Raw genomic sequence first — 19,058 nt, 5'->3', positions numbered from 1 at the left:
GAAGTCTTGAACACTAAGGGCTCTGTTTACTAAGGTGCATTAGTGTTTTAGCGCACCTAAACTTATTAGTGTGCGCACTAACCATATAGGCGCCTATAGGGATATTGTAGGCACGTACATGGTTAACGCGATTAAAAATGTTAACTATTAAAGAATAAAAAGGAATATACTGTGCAACTGTTTATAAATCACAAACAGAAAACAATAATAAAAATGAGCAATAAAAACCAACATATCTGCTTTTTTTTTTTTTTGGCAGCTGCAGCACACTGGGATGAAAGTTTCAATGTATTATCCACAATGAATCCAAAACATTTTTCTTGGATGGTGACTCCCAACTCCACAGCCAACATTTTTTTTAAACCTGTAAATGGGATTATTTTTCCCTATGTGCATCACTTTGCAGCTGTCAACATTAACTTTTCATCTGTCATTTAGATGTCCTCTCTCCTAGTCTCACAAAAGACTTCTGTAATTCCTCACTATCCTCTATGGATTTGATGATTTTGAATAATTGTCCCCTGCAAATCTGATTAATTCACTCAATGCCAGTTTCTCCAGAGCATAAAAGAATAGGTTACAGAATAAGTCCCTTGGGGTACTCGCTGCTAGACCCCACCAGAGTGGTGAAAGCAATTTGCCTGGTTCTGCAGAATTTCACCCCCAGAATAGAATAAAGGCAGTTCAGGTGATGTCAGACAATGCCACAGAGCGGCTCTGGAGACCACCTAGACTTGCATTTGGGCTAAGACTTATCTCCATGCCATCTTGGAAGTACACATTGCAGGAGCGGAGAACATGCAACTTCCTCAGTTGGAATGCACTGGATCCGGGGGGGGGGGGGGGGGGGCGCTCTGTGGCCTTTCAGTGCCTGGTGAATTGCTGGGGTCCACTGTACTTTGATGTAATGGCAACACATCGGAATTCCAAGTGTTTACAGCTCTTCATTCACAGGAGGAATCCAGGGATAGCAGGAATCTATGCCCTAGTGCAGCTCTGGTCCCAAGCAGGGTTCAACTCTTTAGATCATAAAAGTAGCTATAGTGGGTCAGACCAATGGTCCATCTAGCCCAGTATCCTGTTTCCAAACAGTGGCCAAGTCAGATCATAAGTTCGCAGAACTGTCTCTAGTTGGCAGAATTCTGCGAAGGATAGTCCACGTAATCCTTGGTATACAAATCTAGTGTGCTTGCTGGAAGGGCCTCCTCTCTCACTCCCAAGGGGTATGGGCATTCTGAGGCAGGACCCAATGGTCATACAGAACCCCAATCCCTTCAGGCTTATGGTTTGGCCTTTGAGAGGTGGTACCTGAGGAGAAGGACCTATTCTCCCGTGATCATTTCCACCCTCTTCAAAACCCAAAGGACTTCCTCGTCCTACGTTAAAGTCCGGCGGCACTTTGAATGCTGGTGCGCAGACTGTGGCTTTTCTCCTTGTCGGGCATGGATTCTTGACACCTTAGAATTTCTGCAGAGGCGCACAGTATAGGGCTTTAGTGCTCAGCTCACTGAAGGTTCAGGTGGCAGCCCTGCCATGTTTCTGGGGCAAAGCACTCAATGCAGCTGGATATTATACACTTTTTGAATGGAGTGAAGCAGATGTGACCCCCAGAAAATCCTATTCTCCAGCAATGGGATCTCAATTTGGTTCTGAATATTTTAATTTCTCCATTCAGGCCCTTGAGGGGAGCTTTGGAGAACGATCTCACCCTGAAGATGGTGTTTTTAGTGGCTATTTCCTCCGCCAAGGGCGTATCCAAACTGTAGGCTTTATCATGTAGGGGACCCTTACTTGTCCTTTTCAGATTGGGGGGGTGTGTGTCTCCTTATGGACAATGTTCTGATTCCTCCCAAAAGTGGGTGGTCCTACCCATCTTTTCAGAGCACATGTATTCAGGCTCAGACAAGAAGTTCCATAAGCTAGATGTCTGCCAAGTCTTGCTGCGTTATCTTTCAGGAGCTGCACAAAGTCAGGTGCCTCTAAGTCGTCAACAGAAAGCTGAATTACACCTACTATTGAAGTGGCGTAGATCATTTGTGGGAAGGCGGTACCAATGGGTCTCAAGGCCCACTAGGTGACCTCCTGGGAAGAGGCGAGGCAACATGGTCATTGCTGCACTCCTTTACAAAGCACTACAAAATTGATGTGTGAGCCAGGGGCAAAGCCACCCTTAGTAAAGCAATTATTCAGGAAGTCTTGTCTTCCCCCTGCCCAGTTAGAAATTGCTTTTGTACATCCTGTTGGTCTGGACTGGTCTATCTGGACAAAAAGGAGGGTGAAATGTACTCTGACCTGTTAATTTCCTTTCCTTGAATCCTGGCAGACCAGTCCAGGGCCCGCCCTGGAAGACTATAGTGTACAGCTACTTTCAAGGCTTAGTCTGCTCTTTCCTTTCTGTTATGTTCCTTTGATAAGCTGTTTGTACTGTATTCTCATGCAACATACTCCTTTCTGTTATGTTCCTTTGATAAGCTGTTTGTACTGTATTCTCATGCAACATACTACAGCAATTTTGATAGGGCACTAAACTCTAGTATGCAAGACGAGCCTTCCAGGCTGTAACAGCCTTTATACTGGGGATGGCACTGGAACAGTTCAGTATCTCTACCTCAATCTGCTAGTAGGAGGGCTCAATCCAAAGGTCTGGACTAGTCTAGCAGGAAGGGAAATTAACACGTATGAATACATTTTAACAACCAACCATTCACTTTTATCCCCATTTGTTTACACCTTCAAAACACGTCAAAAATTGTTAAACCCAGTGGTTGCAAAACGTGGTCCTGGAGGCACCCCAACCAGTCAGGTTTTCAAGATACCTACAATGAATATTCATGAGAGATTTGATTGCACTGCCTCCACTGAATATTCACTGTGGATATTCTGAAAACCTGACTGGCTGGCCTCCAGGATCATGTTTTAGAACCACTGGTTAAACCCATGCTGACTCATTCCAAATAAGCAAATCTATTTATTTGGTCATTCATTTAAAAATAGTTTCTATTATTTTTCCTAGAGCTAAGTCTGGTTCACTGGTTCTTCCAGGTCACTCTGGATCCTTTTTTTTTTATTGTTTCCAACCAAACGGAAGTTGGAAAGATTTATTTAAAAACAAAAACGCAACAGCAAAAACGGGCGGGTTGAGTATTTGTCTGTGGGAAAATGAACTTTCCAGAAATGTAACTGAAAGGGATAAAAAAAAACTTGTCACTTGGGAAAAACAGATAAAAAGACACACAATTTAAAAATGGGCCACAGCAGATCATGGAAGCCAGAGAAATATAAATCCCCCCATAAAAAATGGCCCAATGCATGTCTATGTTAGGCAGAGCTCAGCTTCTGTTGCACAGAAACTTACGTACAGTGAAACATAGTTAAATTCCCTCTCTCGGGTCTCCCAATCTCCCAAAATGCCTCCTCCACCCCATAAACATTCCAGCTCAACCAAAATGCCCTATCCCAAAACTATTCCCCTGTAACTACCCTAATACACATAACACACATGCAGAAAGTGTTGGAATTCTTTCTATGAGCCACACAAGGTATGCTTTCCCCTATTTGTTAAAATTTAGTATTACAATGGCCACTCTGCATTCCTCAGGTAGCGTGGTTGTTTTAAGTGACAGATTAGTGATTAACAGGTTAGTAATTACATGTTGAGCTCTTTCAGATCACTGGGATCCCAGTGTTTAGTTACTCTACTCTATTACATCTTCTAGAATTAGTGCTCTGCTTTAGTTGCACCATCCAGGGCTGGTGCTTGGGTCTCTGGCACTCCTCTTTCTCTTTTTCCCTCCACGCACCCTTTTTCAGCCCAGTGCCTTAAAAGGTGAAGAACAAAAGTGGGGTTTTTTCACTTGACAGCATTTTAAATTTATTTGAAAGCTTCCCATATGTAGATATAACTATCATGAAACAAAATTGAATATCACTAAAACTGCATAAAAAAATTATTGTAGCTGGTGGAAACTGCACTAATAAAGGCTATATTTTGTGCTCCTTTTTCTACACTGTTGTATACAATATATAATATATGGCCAAGTTTCAGTGAGGATGTCCTGTTTACTGATGGGTTCATCTTAACTGTCCTTGTAATCTGCCTTGGGAAGCCTGATGTTATAAAGATTGGAAGTAAAATTAAACTCTTCTTTCATTGGGGCACATGGAATCACATCTTCATCTCATCTCTTTTGTAGAAATGGATTATTCTGTTTTGAATATGTTTCAGGGGCAAGTGGTTTTCATAAGTCAAAATAATAAAAAAATATATATTTTATTTCATGCAGATCTCTCATTTGTTTTAACATACTAAATGGGCTTTAAGCCCCTAATGTAGTCCCATTGGTTTCCTTATATTTTGTACTTGTGATGACTTATACTGTACCAAAACTTGCCCCCCCTCCACAGTAATGCCGCCATCCCCCTCCAGCGTACTAGAGTCCTACCTTGCCGCCCGCCCTGGTGTAGTGGCCTCTGCGGCTGCAGAAAAGAATCCCATTCTTTCCTGCCCGCTGCCGCTACTCCATCTCCAGCGCTCTCCACTTTTCTGTGCTGTGGGAGCCGCTGCCGTGTTTTCCCAAAATGGCTGCCGAGACTGCCACTGGAATCCTTGGCAGCCATTTTTAAAATATGGCAAGGCCGTCCGCGGCACTGAGAAAAGTGGAGAGCACTGGAGATGGAGTAGCGGCAGCGACAGGAAAGAGTGAGATTCTTTCCTGCCTTCGCAGAGACCACTACACCACCAGGGCAGCTGGCAAGGTAGTAGTAAGCAGGAGGGGGGATGGCGGCCTTGCTGTGGCAGTGGGGGTGAGAGGGTAAGCATGGCAGTCTCTGGCGCCCCCCTGCCTTGCATACCCTGCTCACCATGTTCCACCGGCCCTGCCACCATCAAAAGGTAGTTTTGGTATGGGTATGACAACATCCTTGTCAATAAAAATAACTTCAGTCTTTCCATCACATGCTTCAGATAGAACCACTAGATAAGATACTGAACACCAACAGAATCTACAGCTACCTGTTTTCGGATGTACACTGAATGGGCTCTTTAGCAGATGGTTGACTCCTTTGCTGACATTCACATCTAGACGTGGGTAGCAGTACTGTAACATGACTTCCTTATCAGCATAGAAACCCTTCTTAAGATCTCCCTGTAACAGAAACACACTGGTTATACCTGCATTCTTTGGGAACATTTTAAGTCATTTACATAAATAAACACAGAGGTTTAGGTGTAACACTTCTTTTGTCACAAATGCAGTGCTCTGCCCATGTAACAAAATATATGTAGGGAAGACATCTCTATACAGGCATGGATGAGCATAAGAGTTGCCTGAATAAGAAGAAAATCATAACTCCATTAATTATGACTTGTTTAGAAAAAGGTGAAATTAAGCCTTACCTGCTAATTTTCTTTTCGAGCAGCTACTGGGTTCATTTACATTCAATCTGATATTCATGCTGAACTACCCACTGAGACGGCACTCGGGAGGAGGCAGTCCACCCGTCTTTGATAATATCATTCATGCAACAAAAGCTACATATCAAGATTTTTTGGGGGGTGGGGGGGAAGGAGCAATACAGCTCAAGTTTGATGTCAGTCTCTGTACAGAAAAGGTGCCACTATGGTAAACAAAAGCACATTTACCTTAGAGGTCTCGATTATATAGTGACTTTCAGCAAATTGCTCTTAAATCCAGTGTTCACGAAAAGTTCTTCATCAACACTCACCTGGTGAGCTTTCATGGCTTTCTTCAGCTGTTCCCAACGCTGAATGGAACTGCGTCCCTTCTGGAAATCCCTTTGAAGAGTTTCACAAACTAGTGCCTGACGTTAAGGACTCAAGTGATATTTCATTCTTTCTGGAGCTTCCTTTGGTGCTATTGTCTTTTAGATGATCACCAAGCATCACTAAACACAATACTTCTCTCTCCCTCTCTATAAGTCCTGTAAGTATTAATAGCACTTCCAACCCAAGGGACCAGGTCTTACTCTTAGCAGAAGAGTGTGCCAACAGCACTTACACCACACTGGTCTTCAGTACTGTTCTTAGACTAACGATGTTCTTTTAATACAATCTTTCGAAATGTATTCTTCAAGCTCATAGCTGCATATTCCCACTGGCAAGTTCAGCAACTGCCCCCATCCCTTCTAAACACACGTCAAATAAAAGGATATCATCAGGGAGAAGGGCTAAAACTTTATCGCAGGTTTCTTTACTCCCCAGGATATCCTGACCCACCAGAGCATATTCTTCAAAGTACTCCTCCATGATCTTAAGTGACTTCCTGTAGAAGGACAGAATAAATATCAGCACCTTGAGAGAAACCTACCCATGAACCAGCATGAGTCCATAAAGCAAAGATACTTACCTGTAGCAGGTATTCTCTGAGGACAGCAGGCCTTATATTCTCATGTATGGGTAACGCGATCACGCATTACCCGGTCCGGAGCTTATGACAAGCTATTAAGAGCTTTGTGGAGTGCAAAACACGCTTCATTGTGCGAGTGCCTTCCCGCCCGCCACGCGAGCGTGGTTACCGCAGTACAATACTACAGCATAAGTAATAAGACGAAAAAGGAGACAACTCCAAGGGGAGGAAGGAGGGTTGTATTAATATAAGGCCTGCTGTCCTTGGAGAATACCTGCTAGAGGTAAGGATTTCGCTTTCTCCGAGGACAAGTAGGCCTATTTCTTCTCACGTATTGGGAATCCCTAGCTACCAAACTCACTAAAAGCAACCACCATTGGTTAACTGGGCCTTGCAACTGCGAGGACATAACAGATTAACCTGAAACTATATATAAACTATGTGAGAATGCAGCCTGGAACAGAAGAAAACTGGCCTGGGCGGGGTGGGGGGGTGGAGTTGGATTCTAGATCCCAAACAGATTCTGCAATACTGTCTGCCAAAATCGACAGTCGCATCAGGTATGCTACTCAACGCAGTAGTGTGATGTGAATGTGTGTACTGAAGACCACGTTGCAGCCTTGCAAGTTTCCTCAATGGAGGCTGACCACAAGTGGGCTACTGACGCAGCCATGGCTCTGACATTGTGAGCCTTGACATGACCCTCCAGGGTAAGACCAGCATGGGCATAAGTGAAAGAAATGCAATCTGCCAGCCAATTAGAGATTGTGCGTTTCCCCGATGGTGACCACCATCCTACTGGGATTAAAACAAAAGGGCGGACTGTCTGTGGGGCTTAGTCTGCTCCATGTAATAGGCCAATGCTTGTTTGCAGTCCAAAAAGTGTGCAAGGCGCTCTCATCAGGATGGGCATGAGGTTGGGGAAAGAACCTTGGCAAGACAATCGACTGGTTCAGATGGAACTCCGTCACCACCTTTGACAGGAACTTGGGGTGTGTGGAAGACTACTCTGTTGTGATGAAATTTTGTATAAGGTGAATCCACTACTATGGCCTGAAGCTCACTGACTCTACAAGCTGACGTTAACAGCCACCAAGAAAATGACCTTTCTGGTCAAGTACTTCAGATGGCAGAAATCCAGTTGCTCGAAAGGCGCTTTAATCAGCTGGGTAAAAATGACGTTGAGGTCCCATGACAAAGATGGAGGTTTGACAGGGGGCTTTGTGAAAAGCAAATCTCTCATTAAGCAAACACCTAGAGGATGTCCAGAGATGGGCTTACCCTCTACACATTGGATTAATCGCACTGAGGTGAACATAAGACCAGATTCGGAAAGGTGTAGAAGCTATTTGAGAAGGGTGCATGTAGGACATGAAAAGGGATCTAGGGCCTTGACCTCACACCAGACAGCAAACATCCTCCATTTAAAAGAGTAATATCTCTTAGTAGAATCTTTCCTGGAAGCCAGCAAGACCCAGGAGATACCCTCTGGTAGACCCAAGGAAGCAAATTCTAGGCTCTCAACATCTAGGCCATCAGGGCCAGAAGAAAAGTTACTTTTGGTCAAAGACAGAAAGTTTCAGAGTGTATTATCAGTCAAAGCAGGGTTGAAAAGCAATTATTTCTTCCATTACAGGGAGCAAAGCCTGGATGCGCTTACCAAGGGCCGACACCGGGAAAATACTGGGGTGTTAGCTCAGAGACAGTCTGCTGGGGTCAAGACAGAAGGTTGGTCTTAGCTGTGCGTTGAGGAGGATCAATGCTGATGCTTCTTTGCCTTTGCCCAAAAGCCAGTCACCAAGGCTCCTTGGCACTAACAAGGACGTTGTTGAATCCTTGTGTCGCCTCAGGATTGGGTTCGACACAGGCCAGTCCCGGAGGCTCTGCACAGCAGTCGGCGTCTATGTAGGTGGCAACCCACTCGATGCACAACGCTCCCAGTGTCCACAGGTCTAGCAGACATACGTACCAATGCTCCTGATCCAACACCCACCATCGATGTCCATGGCGACTGCAAGGATTTGGACTGGGCTCCAAATATATGCTCCTATTAAGCCTCTCTTGCCAACTGGGTCCTTTTCTTCATATGAAGACACAAGACACAGCTAGAAGGAATATGGTCAGGTCCTAGGCACTGAAGACACCAAGAATGGGTGTCCATGCCAGAGATGGTCCAATTGCACCGGGTAGAGCACAAAGCCACTAGCAACTTGAGTGGACATGGAAGGAAAAACCTCCGCAGCCAAATCAAACGACTCGATGGTGCTACAAAAAAGAGGCAAGGTACCAAAGAAAAAGGAAAGTGCAGCCGAAGTCAAGGACTAAAAACGGCCAGGTGACGAGGAAAAAGCGGGAAAAAGAGCTAAAAGAATAAGGGCAGGAAAAGGAGTCACTCGAAAAGAGAAAACAACAACAAAAAAAGGGCAGCGCGAAAAGCATGCTGAAAGGCACTTAAAAAGCTCTTTGGACCAAGCTGTGAAGAGCAGCAGGAAAAAAAAAAACAAACTTCACCATGGTAGAAAAAGAACTGCAGTAACTGTACTCTCGCGGTGGGCAGGAAGGCACTCGCGCATGCGCAGTGGAATGTGTCTCATGCTCCACAAAGCTCTTAATAGCTTGCCATAAGTTCTGGACGTGGCAATGCGGGATCATGTTACCCATACATGAGAATAAATAGGCCCTGCTTGTCCTCTGAGAACATGTTCTACTCCTAAGAAGCCAATGGCCTGTCAGAGAGCTTAGTTTGATACAAAGAGCAGCAAGTTTCCTACCAGAGAAGTGGCTAAATAAGAAAAATATACACCAGAACCACTCATGCAGAACGTGGTTTCAAACAAATCTACAAAGCGTGACATCCTTGTGAAAGCAGCAGCAAAATAAAGCTCAGTGACTGAAGTATTCTGCTCAGATTAGGTATCCTCTCAAAAGGGACTATTTCCAATGGTGCACCACCTCCTGAATTCATAAGTCAGGAATGGTCAAGTTTTCTGAATATCTATAAGGTAGATGCTTTTCATGAATTAGCAAGAGCTTGGGAAGGATTTTTTTTGTTGTTTGATGTCAGATGACTGCAAACATTTTCATCAAAAACCAGGGGCGTAGCCAGACAACAGATTTTAGGTGGGCCTAGACAAGAAGTGGGTGGGCACCAAGTGTTCTCCCTTCCCCCAACCACCACCAAAAAAATATCTCAGCAGGCGGGAAAAAGCTTCTTTCTACCTTGGCAGTCTGCAGCAGGCATCTGCTGAAAACTGAGAATGCGCAGATGCTGGTATTGTAGAGCGAAGTGTTTTCATTACCATCAGGGGGAAGTCTTCAGCTGGCCGAGCTTGGGATCCCCACCAGCTACCGCTAAACATGTGCTACTGTTGGATGGGCCTGAACCCTAAATGGGTGGGCCCTGGCCCACCCAGGCCCACATGTGGCTACGCCACTGTCAAAAACTATTTACTGCACTAGGTGCACCAAAATGGAAGAAATGCATTTCTGCATCTCCAGCCCAATCCCAGTTTCACTTTTCTTGGTAATAAGCACAGCTTTGCAGAAAAGGTATGTCACCAGTACAAGTCTGCAGCATTATTATCAACAATTTTTTATTGATGGTCAGCAGATTCAACAGATAATGGTTTAGCATGTTAATCATAAACACAAGATTCAACAGATAATGGTTTAACTGATATAACATACTAATGTGAATACATCCTTAGCTTTTATCAACACAGTTGCTTTACAATTTTCTCCCCCCCTCCCCTCCATCCTTTGTAACTTTAAACAAATGTTTGTACTCTTATTTTTACAGAAAGAGAAATGAAAAAAACAACAACCCAAAACTACATAATAAAGTGTTGAATTCAAATAGGGATTCTTATTGGCATTATTTAGTATTATCCTATCTAACTCTCCTTCCCTCCCCCCTTCCCTTCCTTCCCTCCTAAGCTCATCTCTGTACTTCATGGTACCTGCTCCCTTCTCTCTCCTTCCGTTCCTTTTCCTTATCTTAAGCTATGGGATAGTCCATGTTTGACCTTTTATTTGGTTGTTTATTTCATCTCCTACCTGCTAGCTCCTCCCTCTTGTTGGTACCGCTCCCTTCTTTCCCGATTGAAGTTACTGACACTTCTATTACCCTTGTACCTTCATTTATACTACAAGTCTGCAACATTAATAAAACAGCTCTATCTATCCCTTCTTTCGGAGGTTGATACACATTTTGATTTTCCTGTCCAGCACAACCCTGATGAACCCTACAAAGTTATCTATTATTGTCATCCGAACGATGGCTCTTCATGACTGACCTGATAAATGGGTGGATGGGTTCTGAAAGATGCACCTTCTTAATGGTCTCCTCTCCACCCTAAAAGAATCAATTGTAGATTTCACAGAAGACAAAACAGAGGGCTGAAAAATTCAGTATAGCACCTGATAGGCACCAGCTCACTGGGTGCCTCAGCATCCCCAATATTCTTCCCTGTAAGTCTGTAGATCTGAGGCAGCAAGCTCCACCCCGCAAAGCTACAGGGAAGCACAGGAAGGAAGTGCTTCTGTATCCTAGCTACTGCTCCCAACTCCCCCCTGTAGCCTGTCCAATAGACTGCAGGGGGAGGAGGGAGTTGCTGTAGCCTAGCAGTTGCCAATGGGGAAGAAAAATTCAGGTAACTATAAAACGAATAGCCATACTGGGTCACACTAATGGTCCATCTAGCCCCTGTATCATGTTTCCAACAGTGGCCAATCCAGGTTACAAATACCTGACAAAAACCCAATTAGTAGCAATATTCCATGCTACCAATCCCGGGGCAGTGGCTTCCCCCAAGTCCATCTCAATAACAGACTAAGGACATTTCCTCCAGGAACTTTTCCAAACCTTTTTTAAACCCAGATACATTAACCACTGTTACCACATCCTCCGGCAAAGAGTTCCAGAGCTTAACTCTTTGCCGGAGGATATTTCCTCCTATTTGCTTTTAAAGTATTTCCATGTAATTTCATCAAGTGTCCCCTGGGCTTTGTACTTTTTGAAGAGTGCAAAATGGATTCACTTTTACCCTTTCTACACCAGAAGTACTGGGAGAGGAATAAAGGGGGCAAGGAAGGGGTGAAGGGAATGGAAAGGGGGTCATTGGTTAGGAAAGACAATTCTGGTCTGAAATACTGGAAGAGGCAGAAAGGAGCTGTAAAAAGAAGAGCGGATGGGTAATGCAGACAGGGACTGATAGTGGAGCTGTGGGAGAGGAGTAGACACAGGCTGTGAGTGTGACAGGAACTCAAGGAGAGCATGGGCTGTGTGGGAGAAAGTTGCTAGCAAAAGGAGAGATGATTTGGGAGAGAGGAAGAACAGCAGGTAATGGGACACATGAGTCAGACAGAAGAGAAGCTGAACGATGGAGAGTAGCTGTGTGGGACTGGCAAAAGAGCAGCTGAGGAAAAGGGGGTCATGGTGGAGAGGACAGACATAAAGGTGAGATGTGGAGGAGGAAGTAAGACTAGAAGAAAGATGAGAGAAGCTGAAGAGACAAACATATATTTATTTATTTTTAAAAAATGTATATTCCACACTATTCCCTGTTCTAGGTGGATTACAATTTTACATGCATAAAAAGTCATATTACACAGATTACATACTGCACACACAGTGTAAAGAAACTCAATCAACTTATAATGTACAATGGAGGAAATAGAAATGATAACAACATGGGAGGAAGAATGGAAGAGAATCCTTAAAAGAAGGAACTTCAGGACAGTGAGAAAACTAAAAAGAGACAGATGACTAAATTTAACTACAGACACAAAGGTTGGAAGGACATGGGGCAGCAGGAAAGAATTGTGCCAGTTTTTGATACCATGGTCTGATAAATCTCCTTAAAACTGCTTCTCTTTGGCAGCTTTGAAATGCAGAGGCCTATGATTCTCAAATTGAAAATGGGAGAGAGTAATATCATCCCTCTTTTTTCACAAAACTAAGTAATTCCCCTCATTACATCTTACGGGAGACAGAGGTTTGCACTAAGTGGGCTGTATGCTGTATCTTCCCGAAGAAATAGCATGGCAACAGCAGCAGGAAGAAGTTACAGGAGAAAAGGGTGGAGTTTGGAAGGGGGTAAGAGGTTCATTGCCCTCCAACTATATGTGTTTCTTGGTTTGGTTTCCCTCTTGGCTTAGCTACTAAGCCTTGGCCTACTACCTCCTTCCTCTTGCTTTTCATTCGTAGGTCTTGGTTTCCTGTTACTGGGGTTTTTTTTATTTTTTGTATTTTCCATTCTCACTCCCAGCACAGCTCTGCTACAGGCTAACTTTTGAGGTGTATGACCTGTGTGGCTGTGCAGGGCACCATGAATAAGGGGGTACTGCTATAGTGGTGTCACTCCCATATCCTTCCACATCATGTGGGCCAGGGAAAGAGGAGAGCGGGGGATAATGGAGAATCGAAAAGGGATGCTTGGTAAAAGGAGAGAGTAAGAGAGATGTTGTGCTGGAGTCACCACTAATAAAGGGAGGGGGCATTGTGCCGAAGCTGTTACCACAAAATGAGGTGCAAATTTCCATTTTTGTAGAAGGCACTACAGTCGGTGCTAACTCATCTCCCCAAGTCAACTACTTATTCTGCTAGACTTTTAGCAGGTGGGCTGTCACACAACGGGTTGATATGAATGAACCCCTTTGGGTTCACCAGTTTCCTGCTCAGCATGTGATCTTTGGGATATTCAAGAAGCAGAACATGCAAATGTGGCCGTAAAAGGCTGTGGAGCAACTGATTGCTGGAGCTTCCAAGATTTACGCATGCAGGTGGTGGAGCAGCTCATAGGGCCTTTCTGGATGTGGAACTGCTATTGTATTTCAGTCTGAGTTCTAGGGGATGGGAAGATATGACTAGTGTCAGAGAATAGAGAGGGCTCTGACAAGGGGGAGTAGGAATATGATCCTTGCCAGGAAGGGTGGGGATAAAAAGTTTGAAATGTGATATGAATCTGCTTAGGAGGTATGAGTGAACCCAGCACTGACCAAGGTAGAGTGAGAGGGAACATAATGGGGGTAAGGCAGGTCAAGTCAAGAGGGAGTAGAAAGCAGAGACTTGTGATGCAAAAAGAGTGATATATTAAGTCTAAAACAATAAACAAAGGGGGAGTGGAGTAGGTAGCATGAGAGAAAAAAAGTGAGGAAAAAACAGATGAGAGGTGAAAGATGACTAAGGCGGGAAGGGGATTGAGGAAAAAATGGGGACGGTCTGAGAGAAAAGAAAGTGTACAGTGTGCACAGATTAGGTAGGGAAGAGGGACTACTGAGGAGTGGCTGGGAGGGGGAGAATTATGGGTCAGGATGGACTGGAAGGTATAGCCTGAGTGTGGTGTAGATGGGCTGGGAGTAGGATGGTAAACTATGGTGATGAGCTGGGGAGGAAGAGAGACTGGTTGGACTTGCAATGCTAACTCTAGCATTTCTTTTACCCACAAGTCCTCCTTGTATGTGCATCACTCACAGTGCTCTTCATTTAAAGACAGCCTGTCCAGTTGTGAACCGCTATGCATTAATTTCCTTTATATGGACTTGGTAACTTGTGTTGAGTTGAGCATCCCAATCATTATGAAAAGTTGGCACCTATGCAGCAGATGAAAGTGATGATCAAGATCTCTGTTTAACATACTCAAGAGCACAAACACACAAAAGGGAGCAGAATCTTTCTAAATGTCCAAGTTTATCAAAAATTTGATGTACCGCCCTTGGGTGGGGGACCTTCAGGGCAGTTTACAATATGCAAATAAAAAGATAAAAATAAAGAAGTATATAAAACAATCACAAGTATAACAAAACAAGCAATAAGAATATAAAGTGGGAAAGAAGGATGGAAATAAGCAAAAGGAAGAACTCCATATCGTTAAAGAAAAGGAGGGTAAGGGATAGTATTAGTTAAGAGTTAAAGTACAGCATGGTTATGAGGTCTATACAGGACTCAATGCAACCGTAATCAGGGTTAATCAATGATGGGATAGTAGCGGAATCAGAGGGAGAAAGCATCCTTAAATAAAAAGGTTTTAAGAGCTGAACAAAAATCAGAGTGAACCGTCAATCTTAGGGCGGAAGCGAGACAGCATTCCAAAGTATAAGGCCAACTCCACTAAACCTTTTTGAGCATATTGAGCCAAAGAGGATCTGTCCAAGAGAGGGGACATGTAGAAGATGACATTCAGAGGAACGTATGGGTTCTGGAAGGGGAGTACGGAATAAGAAAATGTGAAAGGCATAGAGGTAGGACGAGTTGAAGGGTTTTGTGTGTCAAGGTGAGAATTTTATAGGTAATGTGGTAAATTATGGGGAACCAATGTTCCTTTTTGAGAAGAGGAGTGACATGATCATATTTGTGAGAGCTAGTCAAAAGTTTTACTGCAGTATTCTGTAACAGCTGAAGGCAATGTTGTTCAGTTAAATTAATCCCATAGAAGAGGCTATTGAAGTAATCTAAATTAGAAATAACGAGGGAATGTATAAATACTCATAAAGCCTGTTGTGCTAAGAGGTGACATACTGAATAGATCATTTTAAGTTAGAAAAAACACCGCTGAACCACATTGGAAATGTGAGCATGAAAGGAGAGAGCAGTGCCAAAAGTTATAACCAAATTTTCAACAGTTGAAACTGAATTGGAGGAGAGCCTGCTAAATTAACTGAAACATTCTGGGAGGGGATCCAGAAAAGTGAGAGTAGTAAGGCCCTAGTCTCTTCTGGCTTAAGTTTTAATATTTCAGTGGAAAGCCAGTTTGCTATTGTAAGCAGTTTAGTATTAAGTATAGAGATAGAGGAGGGATAACAATCATCGAAACTGGCAATATAAGTGCATAAGTATTGCCACACTGGGACAGACCAAAGGTCCATCAAGCCCAGTATCCTGTTTCCAACAGTGGCCAATTCAGGTCACAAATACCTGGCAAGATCCCAGAAAAGCTCAATACATTTTATGATGCTTATCCCAGACATAAGCAGTGGATTTTCCCAAGTCAATGTAATAATGGCCTATGGACTTTTCCTTTAGGAAGCTGTCCAGACCCTTTTTAAACCCCGCTAAGCTAACCGCCTTTACCACATTCTCTGGCAACAAATTCCAGAGTTTAATTACACATTGAGTGAAGAAATATTTTCTCCAATTCGTATTAAATTTACTACTTTGTAGCTTCATCGCATGCCCCCTAGTCCTAGTATTTTTGGAAAGAATAAACAAATGATTCACGTCTACTCGTTCCACTCCACTCATTATTTTGTAGGCCTCTATCATCTCTCCCCTCAGCCGTCTCTTCTCCAAGCTGAAGAGTCCTAGACGCTTCTGCCTTTCCTCATAGGGAAGTCGTCCCATCCCTTTTATCATTTTCGTCGCCCTTCTCTGTACCTTTTCTAATTCCACTATATCTTTTTTGAGATGCGGCGACCAGAATTGAACACAATATTTGAGGTGCGGTCGCACCATGGACTGATACAAAGGCATTACAACGTCCTCACTTTTGTTTTCCATTCCTTTCCTAATAATACCTAACATTCTATTTGCTTTCTAAGCTGCCGCAGCACACTGAGCAGAGCATTTCAACGTATCAACAACGACGCCGAGATCCTTTTCTTGGTCAGTGATTCCTAACGTGGAACCTTGCATTACGTAGCTATAGTTCGGGTTCCTCTTTCCCACATGCATCACTTTGCACTTGCTCACATTAAACGCCATCTGCCATTCAGACGCCCAGTCTCGTAAGGTAATTTTTCACAATCCTCCTGTGATTTAAAAACTTTGAATAATTTTGTATCGTCAGCAAATTTACTCCCATCTCTAAAAAATTTATAAATATGTTAAAAAGCAGCGGTCCTAGCACAGACCCCTGAGGAACCCCACTATCTACCCTTCTCCATTGAGAATACTGACCATTTAACCCTACTCTCTGTTTTCTATCTTTTAACCAGTTTTTAATCCACAATAGGACACTACTCTCCAATTTCCTCTGGACTCTTTCATGAGGTACTTTGTCAAATGCCTTCTGAAAATGCAGATACACAATATCAACCAGCTCGCCTTTATCCACATATTTGTTCACTCCTTCAAAGAAATGTAATAGATTGGTGAGGCAAGATTTCCCTTCACTAAATCCATGTTGGCTTTGTCTCATTAATCCATCCTTTTGAATATGCTCTGTAATTTTGTTCTTTATAATAATCTCTACCATTTTGCTGGATCCCCTTTGGAACCTTTTTTTAAATATTGGCGTTACACGGGCTACCCTCCAATCTTCCGGTACCAGCTTGATTTTAAAGATAATTTACATATTACTAACAAGGAAAATGTTGGCATGGTGAGCATGCGGAGAAGACGATAAATATATTTAGAGCGGGAGACGTTTGTCACCTGACCTGAGTAGGAGGTTTCTTTTAGCAAGATAAGTAACTTTTTTATATTGATGGGTCAAGGTTTTATATTTCCGCTGTAATTATTGAAAGTGGGTTTCCACCAGTTATTCTTTGTGTCGCATTTGCTTCTTCAGCAGAAAAAGATCTGAAGTATACCAAGGGTCTCTTAGCCATAGAAACAGGAGCTGGGGGGGGGGGGGGGGGGGGTCAATTTATTAAAGGTAAAATTATGTCTTACCTGATAATTTTCTTTCCTTTAGTCGCAGCAGATGAATCCAGGAACTGGTAGGTTGTATCCACCTACCAGCAGGTGGAGATAGAGAACACTGACGAGAAAGCAGTGACTCTGGACGTCCAGCCCCTTACCACTTCAGTATAGGTCGTATCCCAAAGCACAAAATAAGGATAAAAACATTAAAACAGGAACACTCCTCACAACAATGCGGCAACAGCCGAACAGTAACTCTGAAATCCTAGGGCAAACAACCTTAAGAGAACAACTGAAGTGCAGCGAGAAAAACTGCAACACTCCTTCATCTGCGAAACTATTTGCTCTTTTCTTCTTTTAGGTCTTGTTCTCCGCCACTTGAAAATTAGTATCTACAAATTGAAAACAGAAAGCACGCAACATTATGACAAAAGGGAGGGATCCTGGATTCATCTGCTGCGACTAAAGGAAAGAAAATTATCAGGTAAGAAATTATTTTACCTTCCTTAGCCTCAGCAGCAGAAGAGTCCAGGAACTGGTAGGATGTTAAAAAAAACAATCCCTTAAGAAGGGTGGGAAGTTGCTGTTCCCCGCGAGAGAACCATCGTCCCAAAACTGGCATCTCCCTGTGCTGCAACATCAAATCTATAGTGATTTACAAAGGAATGCTGGAAATATCGTCCAAGGACAGAGCATCCATTTCAGCCAAGAAGTAGCCTGTGCCCGCGTCGAATAAGCATGCAAATCATCTGGAGGAACCCAACCCTTGACAAGGTATGCCGAGAAAATGGCTTCCTTAAGCCACCTAGCAATGGTCGCTTTCGACGTAGCATAACCTCTTTTAGGGCCGAACAACAGCACAAAAAGATGGTCCAAGCACCGAAATTCATTGGTCATCTGAAGATACCAGAGAAGAGACCAACGAAAATCTAAAAGACAGCATGGTGAAATTCTCCAGAAAATTCAACCTCCGAAATGGAATGCTGACACGACCTTAAGCAAATATGATGGCACAGTCCGCAGAGACACACCTGAATCTGAAAACTGGAGAAAGGGTTCCTGACAGGAAAGCGCCTGAAGTTCCGAGATCCGACGCACCGAGGTGATGGCTACCAAAAACAGTTAAGTGTAAGGTCTTTATCAGAAGCCAAACGCAAAGGCTCAAAAGGCGCCCCCTGAAGTGCACTAAGCACAAGATTCAACTTCCAAGGGCACGGTCGCCAAATCAGGGGTCGAAGGTGAAGAACACCCTTCAAAAACCAAACGTCAGAATAAGCTGCTAGGGAAGAACCAGACACGGCCTTGGAAACAGGCAAGGGCCGCAACTTGCACATGAAGCGAATTATACGCCAAGCCCTTTTGCAATCCTTCTTGCAGAAAGGCCAAACTCTAAGCCACAGGTGCCTTAAAGGGAGATGAAGTTCGCTCTGCTTACCAGGACACAAAGGTGCACCACACTCTGTAATAAACAGTCATGGTGGAGTGTTTCTGGGCCTGAAGCAAAGTGGTAATGACAGGATCAGCATAGCCCTTCTTCCTCAGTCTCGCCCTCTCAAGAGCCAGGCCGTAAGACCAAAGCCGAAGACATGCTTCATCTGCACTGGACCCTGATGAAGAAGGCCAGGAATTAACGGAAGCCTGAGAGGTGGTTCCACCAGCAGACAAACTAAATCCACATACCAAGGACAACGCGGCCAATATGGAGAAATTAACACTATGGGACCGGGATGAAGACCGATCCGACGTAGAAGACGTCCGATGAGGGGCCAGGGTGGGAAGACAGAGAAGGCCGACTCTCGGCCAGGGCTGTAACAGCGTGTCCAGTCCTGCCAAATCAATTTCTTTTCTACTACTGAAGAACTGGGGCTCCTTGGCATTCTTCTTGGTCACCATCAGATCGAAGACAGGCGTGCCCCACCTTTGACAGATCAGACGAAAGGCTTCTGTCGCCAGTTCCCATTCCCCCGCATCCACGAGATGACGGCTGAGAAAATCCACTTGGACATTGTCCTGGCCCGTAATGTGTGCTGCTGACAGGCAAAAATGAGCCTCCACCCAAAGGAGCAGATCGGTCGCCTCCATGGCCAAAGCCATGCTCTGAGTACCCCCTT

At 43.9% G+C, this 19,058-nt stretch overlaps 1 protein-coding gene across 1 annotated transcript in view; it reads right to left on the bottom strand.

Annotated features, from left to right (window-relative positions):
- The window catches only part of PRIM1 (DNA primase subunit 1), a 74,494-nt gene that overhangs the window by 18,237 nt on the left and 37,199 nt on the right, over positions 1–19,058 (bottom strand). Inside the window, 4 exon segments of the mRNA XM_030196684.1 lie at positions 5,012–5,144; positions 5,725–5,816; positions 6,172–6,281; positions 10,661–10,719. Of these exon segments, the coding sequence (XP_030052544.1) occupies positions 5,012–5,144; positions 5,725–5,816; positions 6,172–6,281; positions 10,661–10,719 (394 nt within the window).

The sequence above is a fragment of the Microcaecilia unicolor genome, chromosome 3, assembly GCF_901765095.1.
Source record: "Microcaecilia unicolor chromosome 3, aMicUni1.1, whole genome shotgun sequence".
In the NCBI taxonomy this organism is placed as follows: Eukaryota; Metazoa; Chordata; class Amphibia; order Gymnophiona; family Siphonopidae; genus Microcaecilia; species Microcaecilia unicolor.
Note: the sequence above shows the minus strand (reverse complement) of the source record. Positions and strands in the feature narration are given on the sequence as shown.